Source organism: Mastomys coucha, unplaced genomic scaffold (assembly GCF_008632895.1).
Source record: "Mastomys coucha isolate ucsf_1 unplaced genomic scaffold, UCSF_Mcou_1 pScaffold5, whole genome shotgun sequence".
NCBI lineage: Eukaryota > Metazoa > Chordata > Mammalia > Rodentia > Muridae > Mastomys > Mastomys coucha.
In genome coordinates this window covers 7,074,455-7,100,325 of record NW_022196911.1, presented here as the reverse complement: position 1 = coordinate 7,100,325, position 25,871 = coordinate 7,074,455, and the positions used below count along the sequence as shown (strand labels likewise).

The following is a 25,871-nucleotide window of genomic DNA, read 5'->3' as shown; positions in this document are numbered from 1 at the left end:
GGAAAGCAAGCAGGAACCCAGTGCTGACGCCACAGCGGGCCTGGTACTGCATAGCCAGGAGCACCACCTCCAACAGCTTCTTTCATGGAGGGTTAAGAATGGGAACAGGACTAGAAAAAGAAGAGATGCCACAGGAAAAGCTCTTCCAGGCTTCTGCTTCCAAATGCAGTGTTTACAAACACAGGCACCCTTAGGAGGACACGCAGAGTCAATCCAACCTCCCATGGTTAGGTGGTGGCCTGATTGTCAAGAGCCAAATATTTATCATGCACCCTTTTGCTGACAGGCTGAGGATCTGTGAGGTTTATTTTTCTGCAGAGTTGAATCACTGAAGCAGATAGAGCCCACTGAGTATGACTCACAGCTAAGCTGAAAAAGGAGTCCAGGCACCCCCCTAAGAAGCTCAAGAGGCATCTACCACATAGACACACAGTGTACCTGCATCTACATGTGTGGACACACCACATAAGTGCAAGCACACACTCAAGTGTACAACACACATAACAAATACACAATGCACATACAATACAGAAATGTACAAACATCAGATACGCACAAGTTGTATGGACTTAAACATACAACATCTATAACATATACATACACATGCCATACAGAAGTATGAACACAAAACATATGTATAGACATGTACACACACATATGTACACACACACACACACACACACACACACACACACACCCCACACACACTGTACAATACCTGCATGCCAGAGGGAGAAAGAAATCCTATGCTACTACAGACGGGAACCCGACTTGGGCATGGCAAAACTATGGTCTTGAGAATTAGAGGACTAATTAGAATTAGTGTAGGCACTCGTGGACTAACAGGCCCACGAGTGGACTCTGCCTACAAGCCCAATAGCTTGCTTTTCAGTTGTCATTAGCAGCTTCAACTATACATGTTCAACAAAGAACTGCACTGAGGTTATACATCCCTCATGCCCAGTCCTATGTCTGGTGAAAACAGCCTGATGGGGTTAAGTTATGCCCTCCCAGCTACCTGTTATTCTGGTGGACAGAAGATGGGAGTGTCTGCCCATTAACAGTGATTGCTTCAGGGAGCAAGGTCAGTGACAAGTTTATAGAAACACCCATGTGTCCCAGAAGACGAAAAGGGGATTTTTTTTTTTTTTTTTTTTTTTTTTTTTTTTTTTTTTTTGATTTTTCGAGACAGGGTTTCTCTGTATAGCCCTGGCTGTCCTGGAGCTCACTTTGTAGACCAGGCTGGCCTCGAACTCAGAAATCCGCCTGCCTCTGCCTCCCAAGTGCTGGGATTAAAGGCGTGTGCCACCACAGCCCGGCGAAAAGGGGATTTTTAAAAATACAAATTGGGAAGACCACAAAGGTTTATGGGAGCCAAGAAATCCCTCTTCCAACCCCAAGCACTCAGAAAGCAGCAAGCCTCTATAGCTTGTCACTCTTAAAAGCACGTTGAAATGTAATCCCATCATCAAGTGGTGATTAGCAATTGCCTTCATTAAATTAATGGATTATTGGTTTATTTTAGGAATGAGTTTCCAAATAGAAGCCACTTTGGCCAGGCTTCCTGTGTGCTACTTAGCACTTAACCATATGATGACCCGAATCTCAGGACTTGGTCAGCAGGGCCAGCGCTAGATGTGGGCTCTTGATGTTAGACTAGAATTATGAGCCAAAAATAAATCTCTTTTCTTTATAACATATCCAAGATGAGGTACTGTGTGACAGCAACAGGAAGCAGACTGAAGCTAGCTGTACATCCCCGAGAGTGTGGGTAGGTTGTTCTTATCTCTAAGGCCGACTTGGGTGGGCTGCCCCTAAGTGGAGGTTTGGGAGATGCGGGGTAGGGGTCTTGATCTTGAAAGTAACAAGTAAGAAGGGAAACAGGACCTACGAGTCACCAGGTACACTGCATGCTGTAACCAGAGCAAAAGCCCCAGCCTGAGGGAATGCTGGCCAGTGTTAGGGAAACAAACACATATCACAGGGACACTTCCCTGCCGTCAAAGCATGGCCCCTTATGATGGGTTTATGCACTTACACCCTAATGTTTATGGGTTCAACCATGTCCCTTCCAGAAACTACGTTAAAGTCCTAACCTCTTGCATCTCCAGTTGTGACCTTGTTTGGATAGAGGACCTCTGTTCTTATAGCTGGATAAGCGAGCCCACCCTGGAGGAAGCTGTGTGAGCCCTCTGATCCGGTATGAATGAGCCTGGATGATGCCCTGTGAGCCACACAGGAACTACAGAAGCTGGGAGAAGCAAGGACGGATCCTCCCAGAGGGATTTTTCAAGAGACTATGGATGGGCCTTTGACCTTGATCTTAGCCGGCCAGCCTCCAGAACTAGGAGAACAAATGCCTGTTGTTTGAACCACCCAGTATACGGTGCTTTATTACAGCAGTCACAGTTTGCCCTCTCAAATGGTCCATCTTACAGGACAGGGCAGTTGTTACCCTAAAGACCTGCTTTGTAAGGTACGGTAAAAGACCATAGCGTTTCCAAACTAAACATTCTAAACGTTTGGGGATTACCACCACCAGGACCAAATAAATGGCCGTCTTCCCTCAGACTGGGCTCAGGAGTCCTTCCAGACCCAAAGATCATCTCTGGAATCTCGTTCTGGTACCACATTCAGGCTTTGTGGATGCCATGCAATATCAACATTGCTTTCTACCTATGATGTCTTGTCTTGCTCATGACCAGCAAAACAAAAACACCAGAACTCTGTCCCAGACCAGAACATACTGAGGGGGAGGGGGAGTGATACCAGATAAAGGTGTTGAGGTAAAGAAGATGGACACAGCCTTGAAAGTCTTTGTTACCATGCAGACATGAGCAGGAAAAATGAAAATGGCTTTCACCATGGGAGTAAGTATTCTTTCCTTTTTCTTTTTCTTTCTTTCTTTCTTTTTTTTTTTTTCTTGTTTGTTTTTGAGACAGGGTTTCTCTGTATAGCCCTGGCTGTCCTGGAACTCACTCTGTAGACCAGGCTGGCCTTGAACTCAGAAATCTACCTGCCTCTACCTCCTAAGTGTTGGGATAAAAGGCGTGCGCCACCACTGCCCCGCATTCTCTTTTTTTCAACCAATAGTTATTTAATAGTCTTGTCAACATCCAGGAGGACAACCCTCCCCTAAGATAGTAATTTTACCCACAGATCTTTTGAGGGCTCCTGCTCCAAACTTCCCTCTGACTCCCACGAGGAGCCTCCATCTTTGCACCTCTGAGAGGTGACAGTGTTCCTGCAAACTGGACCCCCACATGGGTGTGAGCCATCATTGACTGAGCATGCAGAGGTTCACATGTGCCGGGGGCGGGGGGGAGATGCACACACGTACGCTGAATTCAACAGGTGCCCTGGAAGGTGTCTCTGACAGCCCCACAGTGCCTGCCAAGCTGCGCCTGCAGGAACGCACAGGGTGCCTGTGGCCCAGAGAGGACTCAGGCCTGTGCTCCCTGGAGCTTTCCATCCTCGCAGCTGATCCCACCTGCTTTTCTGCAAGGTGGCACTACCCTTCAGGGAGCAAGTCAGGGCAAAAAAACAACAGATGCGAGACAGCGTCTTTCAAGAGGTTAGGACTTTAACATCCAGGATGAGAGCAGACGCCAGGAAAGAACCCAACGAGGTATTACATACAGATGGCTCTTCTCCATAGGAGCTGACAGCAACTGCTGTCACATACGGTCACATTCCCAGGCACTAACATGCTTCCAGAATGAAGCTTTAGCTGATGTAGCTGATGTAGTTTTTTTTTTTTTTTAAACTAAGTTTCTTTTATTTTTGTTTTTTTGAGACAGGGTTTCTCTGTGTAGCCCTGGCTGTCCTGGAACTCTGTAGACCAGGCTGGCCTCGAACTCAGAAATCTGCCTGCCTCTGCCTCCCAAGCGCTGGGATTAAAGGCGTGCGCCACCACCGCCAGGCTAAACTAAGTTTCTTCTCCCATTATTCTATTGAATTCTTTATTTGTCCTAAAGAGATTTTCAACCTCTATTGGTTTGTCAGCTGCTCCTGGTGCAGGTGGCACCTCTTTACAGCTATGATGTGCTTTCTTGGGTCCTTTTGCTTAAAATTCATTAGAAGGGCTAGGGAGATGGTTCAGTTGGTAAAGGGCTTTCCATAGAAGTCTGAAGACCTGAGTTCAAGCCAGAGTTCCTATGTCAAAGCCACCCTATTAAGAGGCACGTGCTGGTAATCCTGTAGAGGCTCGAGTACCTCTAGGGCTTGAGGGACAGCCATTCCTTGTCAGATTGGTGAGCTCTACATTCAGTTAGAGCTCCTCAGGCTTTCAAATGCATCCATGCACACATAGACACCTAAGTAAACACTGTCTTTTCAGAATGCGCCTTGAAACAAAAAGACAGACCATACAAAGCCAGTGGCAAGTTCCAAACTCTCCTCTAATTTTGCACATCCAGGCAGAAGCCACAGTCAAAAACCTGCTCACACACATCAGAGCCTCTGAGACGCATGGTAGAAAACACGAATCTGTAAGATACACTGATACTCCGAGTCCCTCTGGGTCAGGGGTGGGCCTTGGTACTTACTTGCTCTGTCTCCACAAAGTTGGACACGTGGCCATCGTCGTTCACACCACGGGTGAGGAAGCGAGCACCTGCACGTTCACAGCTGATGCGAGAGATGAGACAGGCCTTGGCCTGCTTGTGGGAGGCATATACTGTGCGGATGGTCACCACCCCACAAATGACTTTCAGCAGCCAGTCATGGCAGCTCACCTGGTGCTGCCGCAGAGGCACATGCAATAGCTGGTTCCTGCAAAACAGCAGGTGACACCTTTGGGTCACCCTACCAGGCTCTACAAATGTTGTACCCAGAGCCAAGTACTAAGGAACTTCCCATAGGCCCAATGCTCATAGGCCCATAAGCTGTTACATGCGATTCCACCCCAATGGAAACATTTTATCCTGGAGGGGAACTTAGAATGACTCAGAAAGTTCTGAGGGAGGCTCTTTAAAACTCAGAAAGTTCTCAACAGACGCTCCTTAAGATTTCAGGAGTAAGCAAGGTAGTGGTGGTACATGCCTTTAATCCCAGCACTTGAGAGGTAGAGGCAGGCGGATTTCTGAGTTTGAGGCCAGCCTGGTCCTACAGAGTGAGTTCCAGGACAGTCAGGGCTATTCAGAGAAACCCTGTCTCGGGGAGAAAAAAAAAAAAAAATTCCAGGAGTCAACAATTCACAAATCTCAGGAGGTCCCTGAAACATAATAGATCATAAGGCCCCTTCTCATCTTAAGGTTATACAATCAGCAAGGACAGCCAAGGAAAGGAGACTCTGACCTGTGACCTCCCTGCAAGTATTGCAGGGAGTTATAAGGCTGTAGCATTCCTAAGTTCTCACCCACACTGAGGCAGGCGTCCTATAATGCAGCTGCCTTTGAGTTGTTCATGCCTCTCTAAGTAAACTCTAACCCACACTCCTGTAAACAACCCCAAAAAGCTCGGTGTTTTTTTTTTTGTTTGTTTTTGTTTTTTTTTGTCATCCAGTTGTACTTTGGCAGTGTCATGGTTTCTGGTTGCTGTAAGTTCTTATCTAAGAGATGTTTTGTCACGTCTCCCAGGAAGAATTATCACTCAACAGAGCCAAACACTGACTGCTCTTCCGGTGGGCCCTGCAGATGGGACATATAGATTCAGAAAGTCCTGGGCTTCCGAGACTCTAAAAGTCAGGGCCAGTATGATGTATAACAGGAAGGAGGGGCCAGAAGTCCTTTCCTTACAGATGACAGCAAGGACCCGAGGGCACCCAGCTGGAAAGGAAGCCTTATGGAGACCTGTGTCTGCCATAATTTTTTACTAAAATAAAAAATTTATCATTGGGTCCGGAGACCCCGCTCAGTAGGTAAAGGGCTTGTGCTGCTTTGGTGTACGTGTGAGAAAACCCACAGCCACCTGTAATTCCAGCTCCGAGACTCCCAATCCCCTCTTCTTCTGGCCTCTGTGGGCAATTGTGCTCATGTGCACATATCCACACACAGACACACACGCACACAGGCACATGCATAATTAAAAATCAATCTTTTAAAAATGCTCATGTTTTAGCTTGGTGGTACTGCATACACCTTTAATCCCAGCGTTCAGGAGGTAGAAGCAGGTAGATCTCTGAGTTAGAGGCCAGCCTGGTCTACAGATTGAATTCCAGGACAACCAGAGCTACACCAAGAAAACCTGTCTCAAAAAAACGTAAGTAGGGGCTGGCGAGATGGCTCAGTGGGTAAGAGCACTGACTGCTCTTCCAAAGGTCCTAAGTTCGGATCCTAGCAACCACATGGTGGCTCACAACCACCTGTAATGAGATCTGACACCCTCTTCTGGTGCGTCTGAAGACAGCTGCAGTAAATTACACTGGAACAAGTGGGCCGGAGCAGAGCTGGACTGGAGGGAGCGGGGCTGGCAGAGGTCCTGAGATCAACAGCAACCACACACATGATGGCTCATGGCCATCTGCACAGCTACAGTGTACTCATACACATAAAATAAAATAAATCCTTAAAAAAATAAGTAAACAAACAAACCTACTTAAGTTTTGATTAAGTAATAATAAAAGGCAAGAATAAATTACATAAAAATTGTATTAAATATGCATACGCTCATGTAGTTACACACACACGCACACACATACAGTGAAGTGAGTATAAAGTAAAAAGGGATTAGATGAAAATAAAATTGACATAAGCTCCAGTAATCATTTCCTCTCCACACCCTGCAGATTATTCCGGGCTCTGGAATCCATGATGATAGCAATAGTTTAAAACAGGCCACATGCAAAAGTACACAAAGCACCATTCCTAAAACGTTGGCGTGGGCTAGTTTAACCCATCTCTGCAGCGACCCCATGTGAAGGGGTCATTATTAACAGAAATCCCATTTATAAAATTGAGACACAAAGAAGTAAGATGCTTGCCCGAGACCACAGGGCTGGCAATTGCAGTTGTGCAGTTCTAAAGCCTGAATCTAAGTTTTATTTTATTGATGGTTTTGTTGGCTGACTGACTGTAGGACTAGGGATAAACTTCTGGGCTTTCTTCATGCTAGATGAGTCCTCCATCACTGCCATACTCCAGCCTCAGCCTTCCTAGATGAAAGCCGTACAGTTGCACGGGGCCATGTTATCCTCCCATCCCCCACCAGTCAGCCTCCCCGCAGGAGGCTCCAACAGGGCCAGCCTGCAGCTGGCCACCAGGGAATTTTCTCTTACTAAGATCTGGAACGAATCTAGATCACAATGGCCTATTTGTTTAAAAAAGAAGCTGATTCCTGCCCTTGAGCTCAGATCCCTGGGGATGTATGCAAGGGGAGGATCTAGGCTTCTCAAAACCCTTGCTCTCGGACAAGCTTCTGGGAATGTACCCACTGCCACCCACCACCACCCCACCATCCCCACCCAGCCATGGGATGCTGCCCACCCACTGGGTTCTCACAGGTGCAGTGCTGCTACGTGTGAAACGGGCCAGGAAGGAAGACCTCACAGACAGGCTGCTTCAGTACCGCTCTCTGAACTTCAGACAATGAACTCCTTTAGTAACATATATTAAATGGTCTGCTGGTCACGTCACCATGACACTGTGGGCATGGGAGGAGCCTCTGTCAACTGGACAGCTCTGATCGATTTACTTAACGGACTCTGGGGAGGGCAGTTCAGATCCAGGAAGAAGAGATCCAAATCTATAAGGAATAACAGCTTTGTGCTTCAAGCCAGGCTCCCAGAGCGGTAGCATGTGACAGCCTCTGAGGAGGGATGACCCTGACGCTGTCCTCTTTCTCATGCTCACCAGCTGCATCCTACATGGGCTCCCTCTGCCTCCTGCCATGGCTTCCAGACCTCAGCACAGTACAATGGGTTGGGTGATCTGGCTGTGGCCACGCTGCCTGATGACTCAGATGTGGTCAGTTTCATGGGTCTCAACAGGGACCCTGGCTGGGTACCTACCTGCCTGGTGCGTTCCACAGATAGCTTCCTTTTCCCAAATCCAAACCTAGTCTAGCATCCACTACATGGGATACAATGGGGCCTTCCCTCCTCCAAGCCCTCTCTGTTCCACTTCCTTACCTTCCTGACCCTGAGTTACCTCATATCTTCTGCAGTCAATGGGAGAGCAGTTATAAAAGAGCTGGCATGGCAGGGCTCACTGCTTCCACAGAATGCCACATCCTCTTTTGTGTTCACAAATATCCCGCTTTAAAGTGGCTTCAGAACCCCTGCCTACGACCTTCCTAGCCTTGGTACACAGCTTCAGGAGTATGTGTGACAAAGCTAAGACACATGCTGGTCCCCAAACAATAATCAGATATTGCAGAAAGTACAGCAAGCACCAGGCATCTTCAACGAACTGTTGGTCTGCAGCCCACCTGGGCAGCTGGTTAGAAATGTAGGAGGAGTCTTAGACCTCGTGCCCACCTGCTGCCCTAGAGCATGCATTGCAACAAGGATTTCAGTGTCTAAAACAAACCACATAAACTGAAGAGTACCCAGGAGAATGTCAAGGCAGGGGGTTAGGGATGAATGTGGGAATGTAATGAGGGTTCATGTCTCAACAGAAGTGATGAATTTAGAATAGAGAGCTGAAGCCCTACAGAAAGGACCCTTACCCTACCATGGGAAACTTTACTGGTTCCTGCGGGCAATTGCCACTAGGCAGGTACCAAGGAAGGACAAAAACAAGTCTCTGTGCCCGTGTCTATCTGGGAAACTGGTGTGGCTCCACGGGGTACTGCTGGACCAAAGTCTTAAAAGACAAATTTGCTTGGATACAGCAGCAGGATTCCCATCACATTGATGCTGCCTGTTTCTTTCATTGCCCATCGAGTTTGAGGAGAGCATCACTCTAGAGACCTGAGCAGGTGAAGCCCCAACACTCTACTCAGGGAACAGTTTCTTTTCTAGACCTGCCTGGGACCACATAAATACGTTTCTGGAGCTAAGCCCACAGGGTAGGGATGCTGGGTTAGATGCCTTCGCTCACTGTACAGAATGCAGAAGCGTGGTTCTCAATGCCATGCCACAGCTGACCCACAACCCTAGGCAAGATGGAAGGCAATGGCTCAGGTGTTGCCCTCTGTGACCCCTGTCCCTTATTTACCAGAAGAAGGAGGTCCCCCATTCAGAGCAGTCATCACCCTGTTTCTGAGCCCTGATGGTCAGATCAAAGCAGGCGCCGTCATTGGGCCATGCGAAATAGAACACCCCTGAGCTCAGAATCTTCTTCAAGGCAGGCAGGCGGTCCTCTTCCTTGGTCTCTTCCTGCAGTGGGTAGAACTCAGTGGCGGTGATTTTGTAGATCTCTGCATCTGGAATTCTGCCCACTGACATGCAGCCTGTCACCAACACCAGGAAGCTCAAGGGGACGCCACCTGGAAGGGACATCAGACAGAAAAGATGAAGAATTATGGATCCTGAGCAGACTGCATCCCAGAGTAAAGCCTGACCCTAACGGGAGGGGCCTTTCTAACTCCCGTCCCCTAGGCCTAGGGTAGTCTGCCCAGCTACCCAGCCTGTACCCCAGGCAGAAGCACTGGAGCCACGCCCATCTTCCTCACCCCAGAAAAATAGGCTGTGCTCTAATATACCCTAAGGTGATTCTGATGTAAAGGCTTTGCCACCCCAGCTCTCTCTCTTCCTAGCTCACCTCTTGGCCTTAGCTCCATCCTGAGAGGATGAAAGGAAAGGCTCTGGGTTCCAGCCATCTACCTTCTAGACTGCCAGCACAAGCCTTTTAGCCCTCTTCCAAATCATCGCCCAACACCCTCCAATCCATCCTCCTTGGCTCTCCCCCACCCCGACCCCTCACCCACTGCCCGGGCTCCCTCACAGCGATAGCAGGCACAGCCTACTCAAACACTGATAGCAGCCATCCCCTGCTCAGATCCCTCTGTGGCTCTCACTTAGCCCCAGGAAAGAAATGAAAGCCCTTTCTGCTGTGAGGCTTGCCCCATATCGTATCCCCGCCCCATATCGTATCCCCGCCCCATATCGTATCCCCGCCCCATATCGTATCCCCGCCCCATATCGTATCCCCGCCCCATATCGTATCCCCGCCCCATATCGTATCCCCGCCCCATATGTGGACTATTCCCAGGCAGCTGCTCTCCAGGGCTGTGTTCTGCTGCTCCTCGATGTCCCACACATTCTTACACTCGCTCTAGTTTTATGGGAGACGTCCTCCCACTTGGATAAAGCTTCCACTACCATCTGCCCAACAAAGGGCTCCTTCCAACTGACTTCCCAGCCTCCGTCCTCTTTCCTGGCAGGGTGGAAGGAAGAGCTTTGGGTCCCAACCTTCTACTTTCTAGGATACTGTGAGTTCTCCTTCCCTCATTGGGTAAATTCCTGCCTCTCCTCAGGTCCATGGGCAGCACCTCCTCCAGGAAGCTGGTCCTGCTTTTTCAAGGTACAGTATCTAAGGCTTCCCAGCAGCCCCTGGGCACAGAAAATCAGTAGCTTTCATTCCAGCTATGTCCCTCAGCAGCTGGGGAAGAACTTAATGTGCACTATCATCTCCCGGCAGTACCTGTGTGTGAACACTTCCTAAACCAATTCCAGTGTAGGAGACCAATACACCCTTCTCCAAGACCCTGCCACACTGTCGCTGAATGCTCCCTTTCTGTTCCATGTACCCTACTTCTTAAAGGTACTATCCGCAACAAGGGGTGGTGGCAATGCTGTGTGTCATTTCAAAAGACAGGGCCCAAGAGATGGTCCCAGTAGGTGATGGGCCTGGATCTATCAGGATCTTTTCCTCACCCTGCTGAGGTCGAAGGGATATGTCCCAGCAAGGTTTATTCCAAATGGCCAACAGCCTCTCGCTGGCTGATGTGATGCTGTCTGCCGTCCTTCTGTCTCTTCTGACTTTTGTAAAAGACCACAAAGGCATGCAATCCCACCATCCACTACCTCCAGCAGGCTGCCTGCCCTTTTCACACATCCCTGGGAGACTGCAGCTCCAGGGCTCACACATGCTGGCTGATGCACTGTGAGGGAGGAAGGGTGCCCACAGGGCCAGATATTGGCTTAACAGTGCATCCCCAGGAAGCCACTTTGAGACCACATAAGAACCAGAGAGTTCTGTTGGGCTGTTGAAGCAGTGAGGGCTGAGTTCTTCCCAGGAGGACAGGTGAGTTTCAGTCGGGCTGACATCCTCAAGGCTGCAGACTGTCCACAGCCTTGGCACCTGGCTGCCTGAACTGATGATGAGTTTTAGTGCTGGAGAAAAGCAGTATCCAGCAAAGTCCCTGGCAGGGCCGAGACAGGATCCATCCTGTGATTTGGGCTTGGAGCTCAATGAAGGAGGAGAGGAGGAGGAGGGGAGAGGGGGCTTATAGAGAATGAGAGGGGATGGTGTCACCACAGGAAGGTGCCATTCAGCTGAGGCAGGGCTCCAGAAAGTACAGGTAAATGAGAACCACCATTTAGAATGTACCGCAGAGCCAACTACCCAGTAGGTGGATACACAGGACAATGCTTCACACACAGGCACCGTACAAAGAGTGACTTAGTTGTATCTATACCCGCTAATGCCAGCCCATTTTATAGAGAGGGGAAGGGAGGCAAGTGGAGGCTAAGAAGCCAGGGGTGATTGAGTAGGGGAACTGGGATCATGTGAACGCAATGTCTGGCTATACCATTTGGGCATGTTATTCAGGCTAAGTCTGGCTCCACATCTGGAAATCCCCATGCTGCTGACAGGCAGCCGTGCCAATGGGCCCAACAACACTGCTGCTGAGGGTCACCATTGTCATTCCACACAAAAGGGTCCCAGGGGAGCTGAATCATGACCGTGGCACACTACATGGCATTTCCTTTCTGTCTGAGGTCTGCCTGCTCCTGGCCTTTTGGCACCTTGCTCTTGGACTATAGAACAGATTCTTGTGATGTTTGTAAGCCACTGCTCTTGTCTCTGGAACTTTGCTATGGTGTCCAAAACAGACCAACGCAGTACTCTTTGCCTATTTAAAAATGCATACCTACATGCATTTTTCAAGTTTTCACCTACAGCTTAAACATAGTATTGAAACAGAGGGTTGGGATTAGTTCTCTCGTAGGCACTGGGCAGGTGCTCAGCACTGTTAAAAATCTTTCAAAAATCATAATTAACGCTAATAAGTTTTTTTTTTAAGTTTTTCTTGTAAGAGTCCTGACATTTATTTTCCTATAAATAGGTAAGGGCTGTGGGCATGGGCAATCTGACTCTAATTGGCAGCTGCTGGACTCTCTTTTTTGTTGCTTTGAGCAAGAAGATTCAAACAGCTGGTGGATTACCCTTGTGCCATCACCAGCTGTTTTGAAGACTTCACAGATGCCTTAAAAAAAACACCTCACCAAACTCCAACAGTATTGTGGATGCTAAGAAGTGCTTGCTGAAAGGAGCCCGATATAGCTGTCTCCTGAGATACCCTAACAGAGCCTGACAAATACAGAGGCAGATGCTCACAGCCAACCATTGCACTGAGTGCGGGGTCCCCAATGGAGGAATCAGAGAAAGGACTGAAGGAGTTGAAGTGGTTTGCAACCCCATAGGAAGAACAACAATATCAACCAACCAGACACCCTAGAGCTCCCAGGGACTAAGCCACCAACCAAGGAGTACACATGGCTCCAGCCGCATATGTAGCAGAGGATGGCCTTGTTAAGCCATCAATGGGCAGAGAGGCCCTTGGTCCTATGAAGGCTGGATAGATGCCCTAGTGTAGGTGGGTGGGTGGGGAAACATCCTCATAGAAGCAGGGGGAGAGGGGGGAGTAGGATAGGGGATTTCCAGGAGAGGGGGAAATTGGGTAAGGGGATAACACTTGAAATATATAAATTAAAAAATAAATAAAGTTTTAAAAAAAACCTACAATAATCACAGCTGTGGCTCTGGTTCTTGGGGACATAGATAGCCTCAGTCAGGACTGTTCGAAAGTGTCCATAGCAAGCTTATTTTGCTAACACAAGCATCATAAATGATACTGCAGCCACTTCTAACCAAGCTAGAGACAAGAGCTCTTTCCTAGTGACCTCCATAAGGAATTGTTGTGATAGGTGCGAAGGGGGACAGTACAAACACACTTTCATTTATATGCAAAGTGTGCTGTGATTGGTGCAAACAAAAACCTTTATATGTGAGGTGTAGCCTGATTGGTCCAAATACCCCTTCTTGACTAAGTAAGCTGGTTAATCTGGCTAACTTAATGAGTGGGCCAAGAGACACCAACCTGTGCTGCCTGCCCTTGGTGTTGCCACGCTAGCCCAACAAATAGCTTTTCTTAGGGAACAGTAAGAAGCAGCAGCCGTGGCTGAGTTGGCAGCTAGCCAAGTCGCAAAAGAGGCAAGGCGGCCAGCTACCTGACAGAAAGAGTAGCCAGGGCAGGAATAGCAGAGATGGCAGACAGTGCCTAAGAGAACGGAGGGCTGTAAGCAAAGGACAGGCTCGAAAGGGTCTGAGAATAGAAACTGTAGTCTCAGGAAGAGCTCCAGGGCCAGCTTCAGGAAGAGTTGACAAGTCTCTAAAGGCTCAAGGCCTGCGAGCTGCTTCTACACCAGCCACTGGGAAGGGCTAGTTTTAAGACTTGTAGAATGAACCCGTCCCGACTGCCAAGACCTGCATACAAGCTGTAACACTAGAGGGCGCTACCTGCAGCTGCTCCCACCTTCCTGAGGTCCAATGTGGAAGGATACAAAAGCCACTGAGGACTAGTACTTAAAGAGCTTCTCTCTCCTTGCCTGGCCACAACTTCTATCTGGGTAGGGCAGAGGGACTTTTCCAGCTGATTGGTAGCATTCTATTTGGCAGCATATTCTAGGCACTGACAGTTTTCTAAAGGCAAGCTGTCGGATCCTGCATGATCAGTGCCCATTGGATGCTGATGCTCTCCTTGAGCAGGTGGGCCCTCTGATGCACTTCCGCCCTCCACCCCTCAGGCTCTAGTCCTATCACAGCACATCTGTGCCCTGAGTTCTCCATGGATCTCCTTATACGGTGCAGCGATTAACCAGTTTCCTAACCAGGTTCCGATTTATCATTGCAGTCATCTGTAGTACCAGACTGGCAAAACAGTATAAAGCAGTTCAAAGGAAACAAAACATTTTGGTAAGGAATCCTTTAACATAAAATGTAAAGATGTGTGGTGAAGACATTTTATAACAGGATGCTAAATGTTATCAATTGATGGAACGACAGTAGACTGCACCATTTCTAATTATAATGAAGGTTTAATGTGTGTGTGTGTGTGTGTGTGTGTGTGTCCCCGTCCACAGAAGCCAGAGGTGTCAGATCCCCTGAAGTCAGATTTACAGCCAGTTGTGAGCCATTTAATGTAGGTAGGTTCTGGAAACTGAACCTAGATCCTCTGGAACAGCAGTATGCACTCTTAATCACTAAGCTAGTTCTCCGGTCCCTCTGTTCTCCATTTTTGTGGATGTAAACACAGTACAAAACTATCTGTGTTGATAAATAAATAGTTGGGAATAGAAAGTTTAATTTTAGAAATGTCACTCAACTCTTCAAGATCCGGAGTTGCTACTAGAAAGGAATTTTAAGTGACTTATCAGCTAAATTACTATTAACGATGAGAGATGATATCCAATTAAGTTCTTCAGTTAGGTGAAAAGTAAACACACAGGCAGCCCCTGACTTAGAAACAAGTTGTACTGAGCCACTGACATGGCTGGCTTCAATAGTACTGACAGCAATGCTTTGAAGACTGCCACTGTTTGGCACCCTGGAGTTAGCTCATCCCCTCCAGAGCAGGACAGCATGGTCATATGCTGGATGAGAAAAGTGACTTACAAAACGAAGAAGGATGACTGTGGGCGAGACCCAGGGTCACATTCCTAACACATACCCAACAGCTACTAGAAAGAGCCCAGAGCTAGGAGTGGTCTTCATAGAAGCCCACGGGTCTGTGCACCGCTGTGGCCACAGAAGAGCCTGGAGCTGTGGAACCCTTAGGCCACAATCTCTCCCGCAAGGCCTCACCTGGCCCTGTTCACTGGTGAGCCTGACTAGTCCCACTGCCCTGGTTCTCTCCTGCCCAGCCCTGCTCAGCAGCCCTTAGTTATGTTGCATGTGCTGTAGATTTTAAGGAGGGGTACAAGTCCAACAGTAAACTGCTGTAGGTAAAATTCTCGCGCATCTCTCAGTTTGGTCTGGGCTGGCAATGCCGCACAGGTACACATCATGGGTCAAAAGAAGGTCAGAGGGATATGGGGTACACTTGCCTCATATATATGAGGCCTCTCCTGGGGCTCACCTTGACTATAGAACCTGGGCTTTGCTTCCAAGAAGATCAGTTTTCTAATACCAAGAAGCAAAGAGAAGTCATCTAGGTTCAGCGAGGTCTCAGGAGTGGTCAACGGAGGCTAAATCCAGGGGTCTAAAACCAGTGGTGATCTTATGGCAAGGTTAAAGGTCAATCTTAGCTGGGGCCATGGATTCTATGTTGCTCCTGTGGCTTGCTGGGGAACTCAGACAAGCCCCTTACCTTCTCTGGCCCTCACAGTGGAACACACCAGGGACTTAGTAGAGTCCAAAGCTAACAGGCTCAGATCCAAATGCGGTGTGCCTCTGTGGTGTGGTCTTTAGTTCCTTTTCCCTTCCATCTGCATAGCACAGAAGCAGTACACTCAGTAAGGCACTATGGCTGGGCCCTCGGCCCCTGAGAGGACGTGTGCACTGTGCCATCTGACACCACAGAGGAACCGGAAACGATCCTCGACTAGCATATTTACCCAGAAGAAATTGGCAGGCACTACATATCAGAGTCCCTACTCCCATAGCTGGATGCCAAGTATTTGCCAACACACTCCGGGGTATGAGTATTAAAATAAATTATTCAAAGACTGGCAATGGCCAGTCCGTTTTAAGACTTGCTACAGAACGCGGAGGACCCTGAATCTCAAAAGGCTAGTGATTCAGACAGTCCTCTCCAGACACATTTCCTTCTGCAGTGACCTCTGCCTGTATAGTGACTGAAGCCACCAGCCTGGCCTTTGGTTTTCACGCTCCAGCTGTGGCAGAGACAGAAGAAAGGAACAAATAGAGCTTCTTAGGATGCAGTGGAGGAGTGGGAGGACACGGGTTCCTTCTCCCTAGCATCAGGATGGCCACCGTCCCATGGCACACTCTATCACGGGACCAGCCTCCTTGAGTATGAGGAGCGCCCACAGATTTCACAGCTATCATGTTCACTCCTTCATGAAGAACTCTTAAAACTGTATGGGGGGGTGGGGCTGCTGAGCTGGCAAGCCTGGTGCACAGGCTGTGCACCGCAAAACTCCAGAAGACACAGTTCATTACAGACTGGGGATTGAATCATCCCTTGAAGGAAACAGAAAGGTCTTGAGAGGCCAAGGAGGAACTGAGCCCCTGGGACCACTGGGGTGGGTTCTTTTTTGCTGCATATTAATTTCTGTGCTTTGTATTGTGTATAAGCAGTCTGCTCTAATCATGGGGTTCCTGCCCCTTCCTGAGGGGCCGGGCTTTCCCGAAGCCTATTATGTTTCTCGATTTCTAACACAAATGCCTGTTCTTCTTTTAAAGGAGTGAATCTTAACTGAATTGAAAGACCAAGGGAAAAGCAACATAAGACACACCCCATAGGGCACCACCCAAAATACCCAAGGATGAAAAGCACAGAGGAAAATAGCTCAGAGTTACAGGTCCAGGAGACACAGGGGTAAGCAACATTGGGTTAAAGCCAGCATTTCCTGAACGTACCCGAAGAGGGTAAGTTGGAAAGACTTGGCTTTAATGGCCAACCCACCCATACTTCAGACACCAACTCACTTTCCAGAACATGCTGACAAGAGGCCAGACAACCCCAACATACTCAAAAACCAAACTTCCTCCTCAGGGTCAGAGAGCCTTACAGCCAGCTCTGTAGAGGACTCTTGGAGGCAGCTTTGGGACCCTACTCCCTTGCTCTTCTGTGGACCCCACAGATAACCCTGCTCGATCAGACATGGGTTGTCTCTGGGTTGTTCCTCATCCTACACAGAAACAATGCCCAGTATCTGACTCAGCTCACAGCTCAGGAAAATCCCCGTCCTGTGAGAGACTGAAGGTATCAACTGTAACTCTTCCTGTTGTAGGACACCAACCCTCAAACACAAGACACAGGAGATAGCTGTGATGCCGCATGACACACGTGTAAGATCCAGGTCCCACCTGAAAACAACCTGCTTCTGGGGGTCCAAGTCCCTGTCGTGGATAAATGCATCATCTACTTGTATTTCAAAAAAAAAATTTTTTTTTTGAGAACTGTACCTTTAAGATCGGACTTTGAGCCATGCTAAGTGCCAGGGTGTTACACCAGAGGAAAGGGGACTGCAGAGGGGTGGGGCAGCTTCCAGGCCTTCCCTTCTGTATGCAAGAAGGATAGCAATCAAGCCTGCCTCCTTGGGGAGCAGAGTAACTTGAAAGCCTCCCACTACCACACAGTGCCTAGGAATCACCTCTCTGAGCAAGCTGCCATCCTCATAGCCCTCACAGAGGAAGATCAGGGCTCCCTGGATCTATTACCTCAGAAAGATTCCACGGAGGGAAAGGCCAGCTCACACCCTTATCTGATCGCATCCTCCTGAAAAGGGCAAAGCGTTTGCAGACAGCTGGGTTTGTTTGTTCTGCATCCCAGCTGACCTCCTCACCATAAGTTTGGAGAATCTCTGAGCCTGTTTCCTTTCTCCTTTTCTTGTAAACAGGGAGTCAACTGGGTTACCACATCGGCTGGTGCTAAAGTCGGAACATGTTAACCCGTGTCTAGTCTTTTGGCACAACATCTGCACCGACTAAGTTCATTCTGTCATGTGAATACCAAATGTTTTTCCTAAACATTTCCGATTTGGAAACGAGGGGTGTAATCATCCTATTTAGTAGGAAAAAAACCCCACACCACCACAGAAATGGCCTAGAAAAGTATTGGCAAGCATATCAATGCTGTTTGGCCAGCCCAGAAACCCTGTCCAAACAGAGGCTCTGTGCTGCACAGAAGTTTTACCTGCTCAGTTCTGGAGAAGCCCCCAAGGCCTGAAGTTGGAAATTTCCCAGCCGTTCCCATCAGGAATGTGACCTGTGCCCTGCCTGGCCTTGGCTGGAAAGGCCACTGGAGGACACAACCTGGTCTTTCATGATAGGTGGGACTGACCTAAAGCAGGCTCTCCTCCCTGAGAGGAAGCAGAAGGTGGCTGCCGAGCTCCTGCAGAGGTAGCTGCCACTGGCTCAGGGCAAGCAGAGCTGCCCACTTCTTCCTGTGTGTTCTCTCTGTCGTCAGACCCATTTGGATACAGTTCCCTTCTCTCTCTCACTCCCACACAGAGTGTCGCAGCTTTTCTTTCTCTCCTGGTCACCAACCCCCAGACCCGCCCTTCCTCTCTGATAACACCCAGGATGTCCATTGATGCTGCTTCAGGCAATGGTTTAAAGCCCTGGTCCAAGTCTACCGACCGGGCACACCTAAAACGGTGGCAGTTGCCTGAAAACGGCACACATCACCAGAGCAGAAGCCCCGACCACCTTGGAAAAGCTTAGGTCTGGAAAGCAACAACACAGGTAAACTTCCTGACATCCAGGGCTGGAAGTCATGCCCTCCTCTGCCCCAGATTGGCGACTATCAAGTTCCTGCCCACGCCCTCTCCTCCCCCTTGGAGGCACAGGCTGCGAAATACAGAGCAACATCTTTAGAAATGAAAGTGGCTAACAGGACTCGCTGGACGGGCTGCCCCGGGCTAACACCAGGGACTGCCCACGGTGGGCGTGGAGGCCAGACTGCTGAGCCATGGTTACTCACCGGATTGCAACCTCAGCTCCCCGAGGCAGCCATAGGCATCCGTCAGCTTGCCATACAGCCCTTTAATGACTTCCTTCTCTTCCGGAGCTGGGGGGAAAAACACATCAGAGAGGCATCAGCAAGCAAGTGGCTCCGTTCACGCTCGTTCATTCACACTGTGCTTGCCAATCTGGCTCTCACCCACGTGAAAAAGGAAACGCAGACAATAGCTCGGCCCACAGACACCATGTGTATAGGTTTTAGGATCTGAGAATCACAGAGACGCAAGGATTTAGACCTTCCCACGGAACGCTGGTTCTCTGGAAATGCTGGAAGCTTCCTGGGTACCGAGTGGGGGTGGGGCAGCTGGAGAAGGTGGGGAGAGCCCTAGAGGTGCTGAGGCCCCTTGAGTCTGGCCTGTTACATCACTCTTCCTCACATGCATGCACTGGAACAGGGTGAGGTCTTACAACCCACATGCAAGGCCTTTTCTTCCTAGGTGCTGGCCACAGGAGCTCTATCTGGGAGATCCCCGAGACACTTCTTCTACTAGGGGCTATCAGGGCACAGGGGTTGGGTGACTCAGCGCTGAGACAAGTGAGTCTCTTGGCAAGCTGCAGACTTTACTTGCTGGGTGACTAGCAACAATGTTACTGCCTAAGCAAAGGCCCAGCCTAGCTTAGGAGCAAGAGGGAATGAAGATGCATAGGAAAGCCTTCTGAGATGCCATAGGCAGCTTCAGGAGTGGGAGCAGGCCTAGGGCCCCTTTCTCATAGTGTTTCAACTGCACTGAGAACAATATACAAACCCTTATCGTAGTGACAACACTACACTAGGCCAAAAAAAAAAAAAGTAATTGCAAAAGACCTCACAAAGAGCCCCTGTGTATAGGATATCTAGAGCAGGATAGAACGTAGAGAGGCAGAGATCAGATTCATGATTGGCAGGGGCTGAGAGTAGATGAGAAGCATGTCTTAATATGGTCTCTTTTAAAGGGGGCAAAATACTTTAAAATTAGATTGTGATGATGGTTAAGACAACCCTGTAAATACTAAAATGCTTAAACATGGAACTATATACTTTCTGAGATCAACTGTGTGGTATGTGAATTACATGTCCATAAAGCTGGTATAAAAATCAACAGCAAAGTCGGGCGGTGGTGGCACATACCTTTAATTCCAGCACTTGGGAGGCAGAGGCAGGTGGATCTCTGAGTTCGAGGACAGCCTGGCCTACAGTGTGGGTTCCAGGACAGCCAGGGCTACACAGAGAAATCCTGTTTTGAACCCTCCTCCCCCCACCAAAAAAAAAATCAACAGCAAACTAAGATGACAGAGAACACCAATTTTACTGGATTCTAGGTAATAAAGTATTAAAAAAAATTAGGTTTCTTTTTTATTGTGTGCATCTTGTATATATGTATGTGTGTGTTATTTGCATCACATGTATGGTTGGTGCCAGCGGAGGTCAGAGAGAGCATTGGATCCCCTGGGATTGAAGTTATGGATGATTGTAAACCATCATGTGGGTGCTGGGAACTGCTAGGAACTGTTGCTATAAGAGCAACATGTGCTCTACACTGCTCAGCCATCTCTCCAGCCCATAGTTAGCAAAATATTTTAAGGTCTTTGGTGCTTGCCTAGCAGGTAAAAGGCCCTTGGTTTGACCCCCAGCATCTCTCTCTCTCTCTCTCTCTCACACACACACACACACACACACACACAAATGTTATAATGTAGCGATATATAAGTATTACTGATGGTATATTTTTTAAAAACTTATTTTATATTTATTTGTGTGGGGAGAGGTGTGTGCCACAGGGCATATGTAGACATCATAGGATAATTTACAAGAGTGTTTCTCTCCTTTAAGTAGGCCCTAGGGATTGAACTCAGGTAATCAGGCTTAGTGGCCAGAGTGCCTTTATTTGCTGAGCCATCCTATCGGCCCTATTAGCATGCATAGTTTTTAAATGACAAAATCTGAACTAGGAATGAAGACTCACATCCAAAAATCCTAGCACCTAGGAGCTGAAGCAAGAAGTGCCTCAGTGCCAGGTGTGCTAGATCAGCCTGTCTTAAAAAAAGCCAAAAATAACAGTGGTAAGATTGCCAAGTAAACAAAACCTAGCAGGGGGCCTACTAGCCACTTAATTTTAAATAAGGGAAACAAAAGCTCTTTCAGGACTTCCTGTGAGGTAGAAGTGATTGTCTTTTCTCTCAGTGACAGATGAGGGGTGTGGGTAACAAACTGGTCTAGTGTCTCCCTTCCTAACTGAGGGCAATTCGGGCTGTCAGTTGCAAAGGATGAAAATAAAGATGGCATTTTCTTGTCCCAGAGCTCCAGGCCTCCCCTGAGGGGCAGAGGATGGGGGCTGGCTGCATCTGTGTCTGCATCATGGCTCACGTGGGGGTAGAAATGACTACTGTTTGTCTTCCCATGCTCTGGGAAGGGCTCCCAGAGTTGAGAAGTCTCCGGGAAGAACTGAGATCCCAGAATGAAGCATGGAGGGATGTGGGGATGGGGTGGGAATATGACACACTCCCACACCAGCCTGAGTGCAGACAAGCTTCAAACAATCTGGCCATCATGGCTTCCTGCCCTCTGAAGAAGAAATCCAGTCAGCCATAATCCCCGAGCCTAGCTTTCGTTGACACATCCTGATGCCACAGTTCAAAAGCTCCACAGACTGGGCTTCCTATCCCTCTCAGGCTGTTCCTCTAACAAACGCATCCATCCATGAGACCGACTGTCCTTATAGGTTTGAAACACAGGACCAGGTCCCAGCACCAGAGCCACCTGGGACCGGGTCCCAGCCCCAGAGCCACCTGCTAACTGTGCTCTCTCTGGTGGCCCGGAGAGGCAGCGGGAAGCCACCAGGTTCACTTGGCAGAACCTGTGATCCCTACCAGATAAGACCCTTTTGGGTTCCAGGGGCTGCTGGTTGGTGTGCTATACATCTGAACCTGTGTGTCAGTGAGGTCAGACACAGACCCTGCATCTCTGCAGGCAGGACAGAGGCAGGAGGCCATTTCAAAATGAAGGGCTGTCAACATGGGTAAATCGCCAATAATATCCTTAGCCGTATCAGGCTGCAGGGAGACTCGGTCTAGAACTTCCGATAGCCCAAGTTCTCTCCCCTGAAGCCTCTCAGGTAAAGCCAGATCCTTGACCAGGCCCGAGGAAAAGTAAGTTTGAAGCAGTTTGTTAGGTGAGGCTAAGGGAGAACACATGCCTTAATAAAGCATGTAGAGAGAGAATTTCTTAGGGAAAAGACAGAACACACTCAACAAAGACAGAGGCCAGGGCGTCTAAGGATGGAGAGTTACAGTTAGGTGTCTTCATGAAGGCTAGATAAATGATTTTGTTGCTTGTAAGTCACATTTACAAGTCGGGTTGTAATTTACAGCAAGGTTTGAAGATTACTCAAAGTAGGAAGAATCAAAATACAAGCCAGATTACTGATTTCTCGTCTTAAAGAATTAGCTTATGGGAGACAGCTCAACAGTTAGGGGCACATGCCACCAAGCCCAACGACCTGAGCTCAATTCCCTGGGACCCAGATGGTAGAAGGAGCAAAACAATTCCAGGAAGTTGATTTCAGACTTTTACATGTGCATCATGGCACTCACACATAAACACACACATACGCATGCATATGCACACACATGCAGAGTCATGTATATATGTATACACATGCACAAAATAACATAATGAAGAACTTCTTTACAAGGAATTATCTTTTGTAAATTAAATTGTAACATAGGTTTATAAGGTGGACTATTTAGATTTAGGGAAGAGAGAAGCACGCCCCTGAACTATAGCTGTGCCATCTCAGAAAAATATTCCTAAGAATGCTTTAAGTGCTAAAACCACCCCAGTCAAACTGGTTTCTCATCATGTAGCCATAAATGCCTAAAGTAAACTAGTCTTTGGGCCAGCCATAAATTCCTATACAATGTGTCCCTGACCTCAAGTTTATGAGAACTGCCTGTCCAACTAACTGCTATTTCTCCCCTTCTGTAAACGCTTGCCTGCTGCAGATGTCAACAGCTGCCTTTCTATGCACGTCACATTGTGGGTTTTTTGCCTTTAAAAACTCAAATAAATTGGAGGTATGGCTGCTTCCCACTGTTTTGCCTAGGACAGCCCTTCCTGTGGTAAATAAAGGCTCCATCTATCTTGACTTATTTAGGCCTCTTGGTGATTTTTCCTTTAGGTATCCCACAACTCAAGGCTGGGCCTAGTAAGTACAGCCTGCTGTTTTAACATCCTTATTGGAGGTGTCTGCTGAAAAATTAACACTATGTCTTTGGGGGTTTAGACCTTATCACATACACTGAAGTTCTGAGTCAGGACTTCTATATCCCTTTATTTACCTCATATCCAGCTCATCATCTGTGGCTGCTCCCTTTAGGACACTAGGATGGCTACAGTCAGAAATGCTAAACCATTTCTCCAGTCCCCCAAGGGGCATGACATATGAAGTGGCCCTTGTATGAAATCAGGGGTCAGCAAGATGACTCTGGGTAAAGGCACTTGCCTCCAAACCTGACAATGTGAGTTCAATCCCTGTAAACTACATGGTAGAAGAAGAGAACCTGTCTACAGGCTGTCCTCTGACTTCCATGTGATACCCACACACAGATACACAAAATAAGTAAATGACTACATAAGCTGGATAGGTGGCTCAGCAATTACGAACACTGGCTGCTCTTCCTGAGGACATGGGTTCTATTCCCCACACCCACATGGCATCTTACAACAGCCTGGTACTCTTTCTAGAGGACCCAGTGGCTCTTCCCGCTTCCATGTATGTGGCATACACACACATACACACACACACACACACACACACACACACACACACACACACTGAGAGAGAGAGAGAGAGAGAGAGAGAGAGAGAGAGAGAGAGAGAGAAAGCACCCATACACATAACAATAATACATAAAATTTTAAAAATAGGTATAAAATAAAAATGTAAAATCACCAACAAAATGTACAGACAGTGATATTAAATAAGACTTCCTAAGGACACTTGTTGTCAGTGTCAGACAAGAAGTCATTTGCTGGGAAGATGTGCAACGGCTGATCAAAATGTGCCACTCACTCTGCCCTGTGCCTAAGTGACCTCAGAAGTGCTGCACTGACCTCAGAGTTACAGCACACTTTAGAGAGCCGGGCCGATCTGTGAGTGTACACTGTGCAAACAATGAAGAGCCATTGAGCCTGGTGCCAGAGCTTGGCAAAGCCCAGAAGGGGCCTGGTGAAAAAACAGCCATTCAGCTTCTGCATGAAATTTATTACCATCAGGGCTCCCAGCCTGGGCTGGCAGGAGATGTCCCTGGCAGCCACAGTGACTTCAAGGGATAGCTGTGGGAAGCTATACAATAGCTGAAATTGTATGTAAATATTTATGAGTAGGAGCCTCAGTTTTCAACAGACTCTCTAGGAGGTAGCTGATCTCACAAAGGTTAAGAAACAGCCCAATGAATGAATCTCTTGACTGGGCATTTATTTTTAGGGATGAGCCAAGTAGCCTCAGTTCTATATAATGAAATCATAGGCCCCCTGACTAGACAATCATGGATCCTGCAGCTAAGTGCTGGCGTTTGGGGGTATTCTTGCAGCAAGTAAGGTATTTGAGAAATTAGGGTCTCAGTCCAGGAAACCATAGGCACATCACCCTTTATATTATCCCACTCAATCCTGGCAATCAGGCAAAGTGGCATCATATTGTTTTAGCAAGAGTGAAGGTATTCTAGAGAGAAATATGCCCTTCCCTTTGGCTGCCAGACTATTGAAGTAATGCTCCCCAAGGGATTGGAATGTCCCCAGGTATGGATGGTTTGAAAGAAAACAGCCCTCATAGGCTTATAGGGAGTGGCACTATTAGGAGGTGTGGCCTTGATGGAGTACATGTGGCTTTGTTGGAGGAGGTGTGCCGCTGGAGGTGAGCTTTGAGGTAGGAAGCTCAAGCCAGGTCTAGTGGCTCACAGTCTTTTCCTGCTGCCTGCAGATCCAGATGTAGAACTCTTTCTGCTCCTTCTCTAACACCATGTCTGCCTGAGGGCCACCATGCTTCCCACCATGATGATGATGGACTAAACTTTTGAACCTGTAAGCCAGCTCCAACTCAACTAAATGGTTTTCTTTATAAGAATTGCTTGTGATCATAATGTCTTTTCACAGCAACAGAAACCCTAAGACATCAGGAATCTTATGCTGTGGAAGGAGGGGAAGGAAAAATCCTAGTGTCAGCCAGAGGAGGAATTTACCTCTCAGGAAGAAATCTCACAGTTTTGAAAACTGACAGGACAGACCAGGATACTGTTTATGATGGCTTAGAAATTCGCTTGGACTGGCTGGTTTTGTGTCAACTTGACACAAGCTGGAGTTATCACAGAGAAAGGAGCCTCCATGAGATCCAGCTGTAGGGCATTTTCTCAATTAGTGATCAAGGGCAAGAGGGCCCATTGTGGGTGGTACCATTCCTGGGCTGGTAGTCTTGGGTTCTATAAAAGCAAGCTGAGCAAGCCAGGGGAAGCAAGCCAGTAAGTAACGTCCCTCCATGGCCTCTGTGTCGGCTCCTGCTTCCTGACCTGCTTTGGTGATGAACAGTAAAGTGGAAGTGTAAGCTGAATAAACCCTTTCCTCCCCAGCTTGCTTCTTGGTCATGATGTTTGTGCAGGAATAGAAACCCTAAGACAGTGCTGGACCGCAGCTTGACCAGGACTGCCTAGTTATGCCAACCTCTTGCCCTCTGTTTAAACGTGAGGCTCATGGACTTGGGAGTCACTGCACCTCTCTTTTCTTCCCAATTCAACTTCATTGAACCTATCTCCTGTTAGGTCTCACAAGTAATCCATATATCCAGAAATTAGCTCATACTGGGCTATAGGAGGATTTCTGGTGGTTAGATAAAAGCCAGCATTCCCCAGAAACCTGTGAAATGGATTTTCTGTCCCCCCCCCCCAAAAAGGAGCTGTTTCCCTTGCCTTTGGCAGAAAGGACCTGTGGCTACCTGTGGTGCCTGCTAGCACATGCTGGGCCTCAGGATTCCTCACATCTCTCTCTCTCTCTCTCTCTCTCTCTCTCTCTCTCTCTCT

The 25,871-nt window shown here is 48.1% G+C and overlaps 1 protein-coding gene across 10 annotated transcripts in view; it reads right to left on the bottom strand.

Annotated features, from left to right (window-relative positions):
• Positions 1-25,871, bottom strand: part of Synj2 (synaptojanin 2) — a 98,220-nt gene that overhangs the window by 49,636 nt on the left and 22,713 nt on the right. For 9 of the 10 annotated variants that reach the window (XM_031355109.1, XM_031355112.1, XM_031355105.1 and 6 more), the window contains exons 2-4: positions 18,781-18,867; positions 9,099-9,369; positions 4,548-4,773 (exon numbers count right to left, since the gene is read on the bottom strand). In XM_031355109.1, coding sequence (XP_031210969.1) covers positions 4,548-4,773; positions 9,099-9,369; positions 18,781-18,867 — 584 coding nt within the window. Of the gene's footprint in view, positions 1-4,547; positions 4,774-9,098; positions 9,370-17,991; positions 18,016-18,780; positions 18,868-25,871 lie in introns of those variants that run through there. The other variant, XM_031355108.1, reaches the window with a different exon arrangement.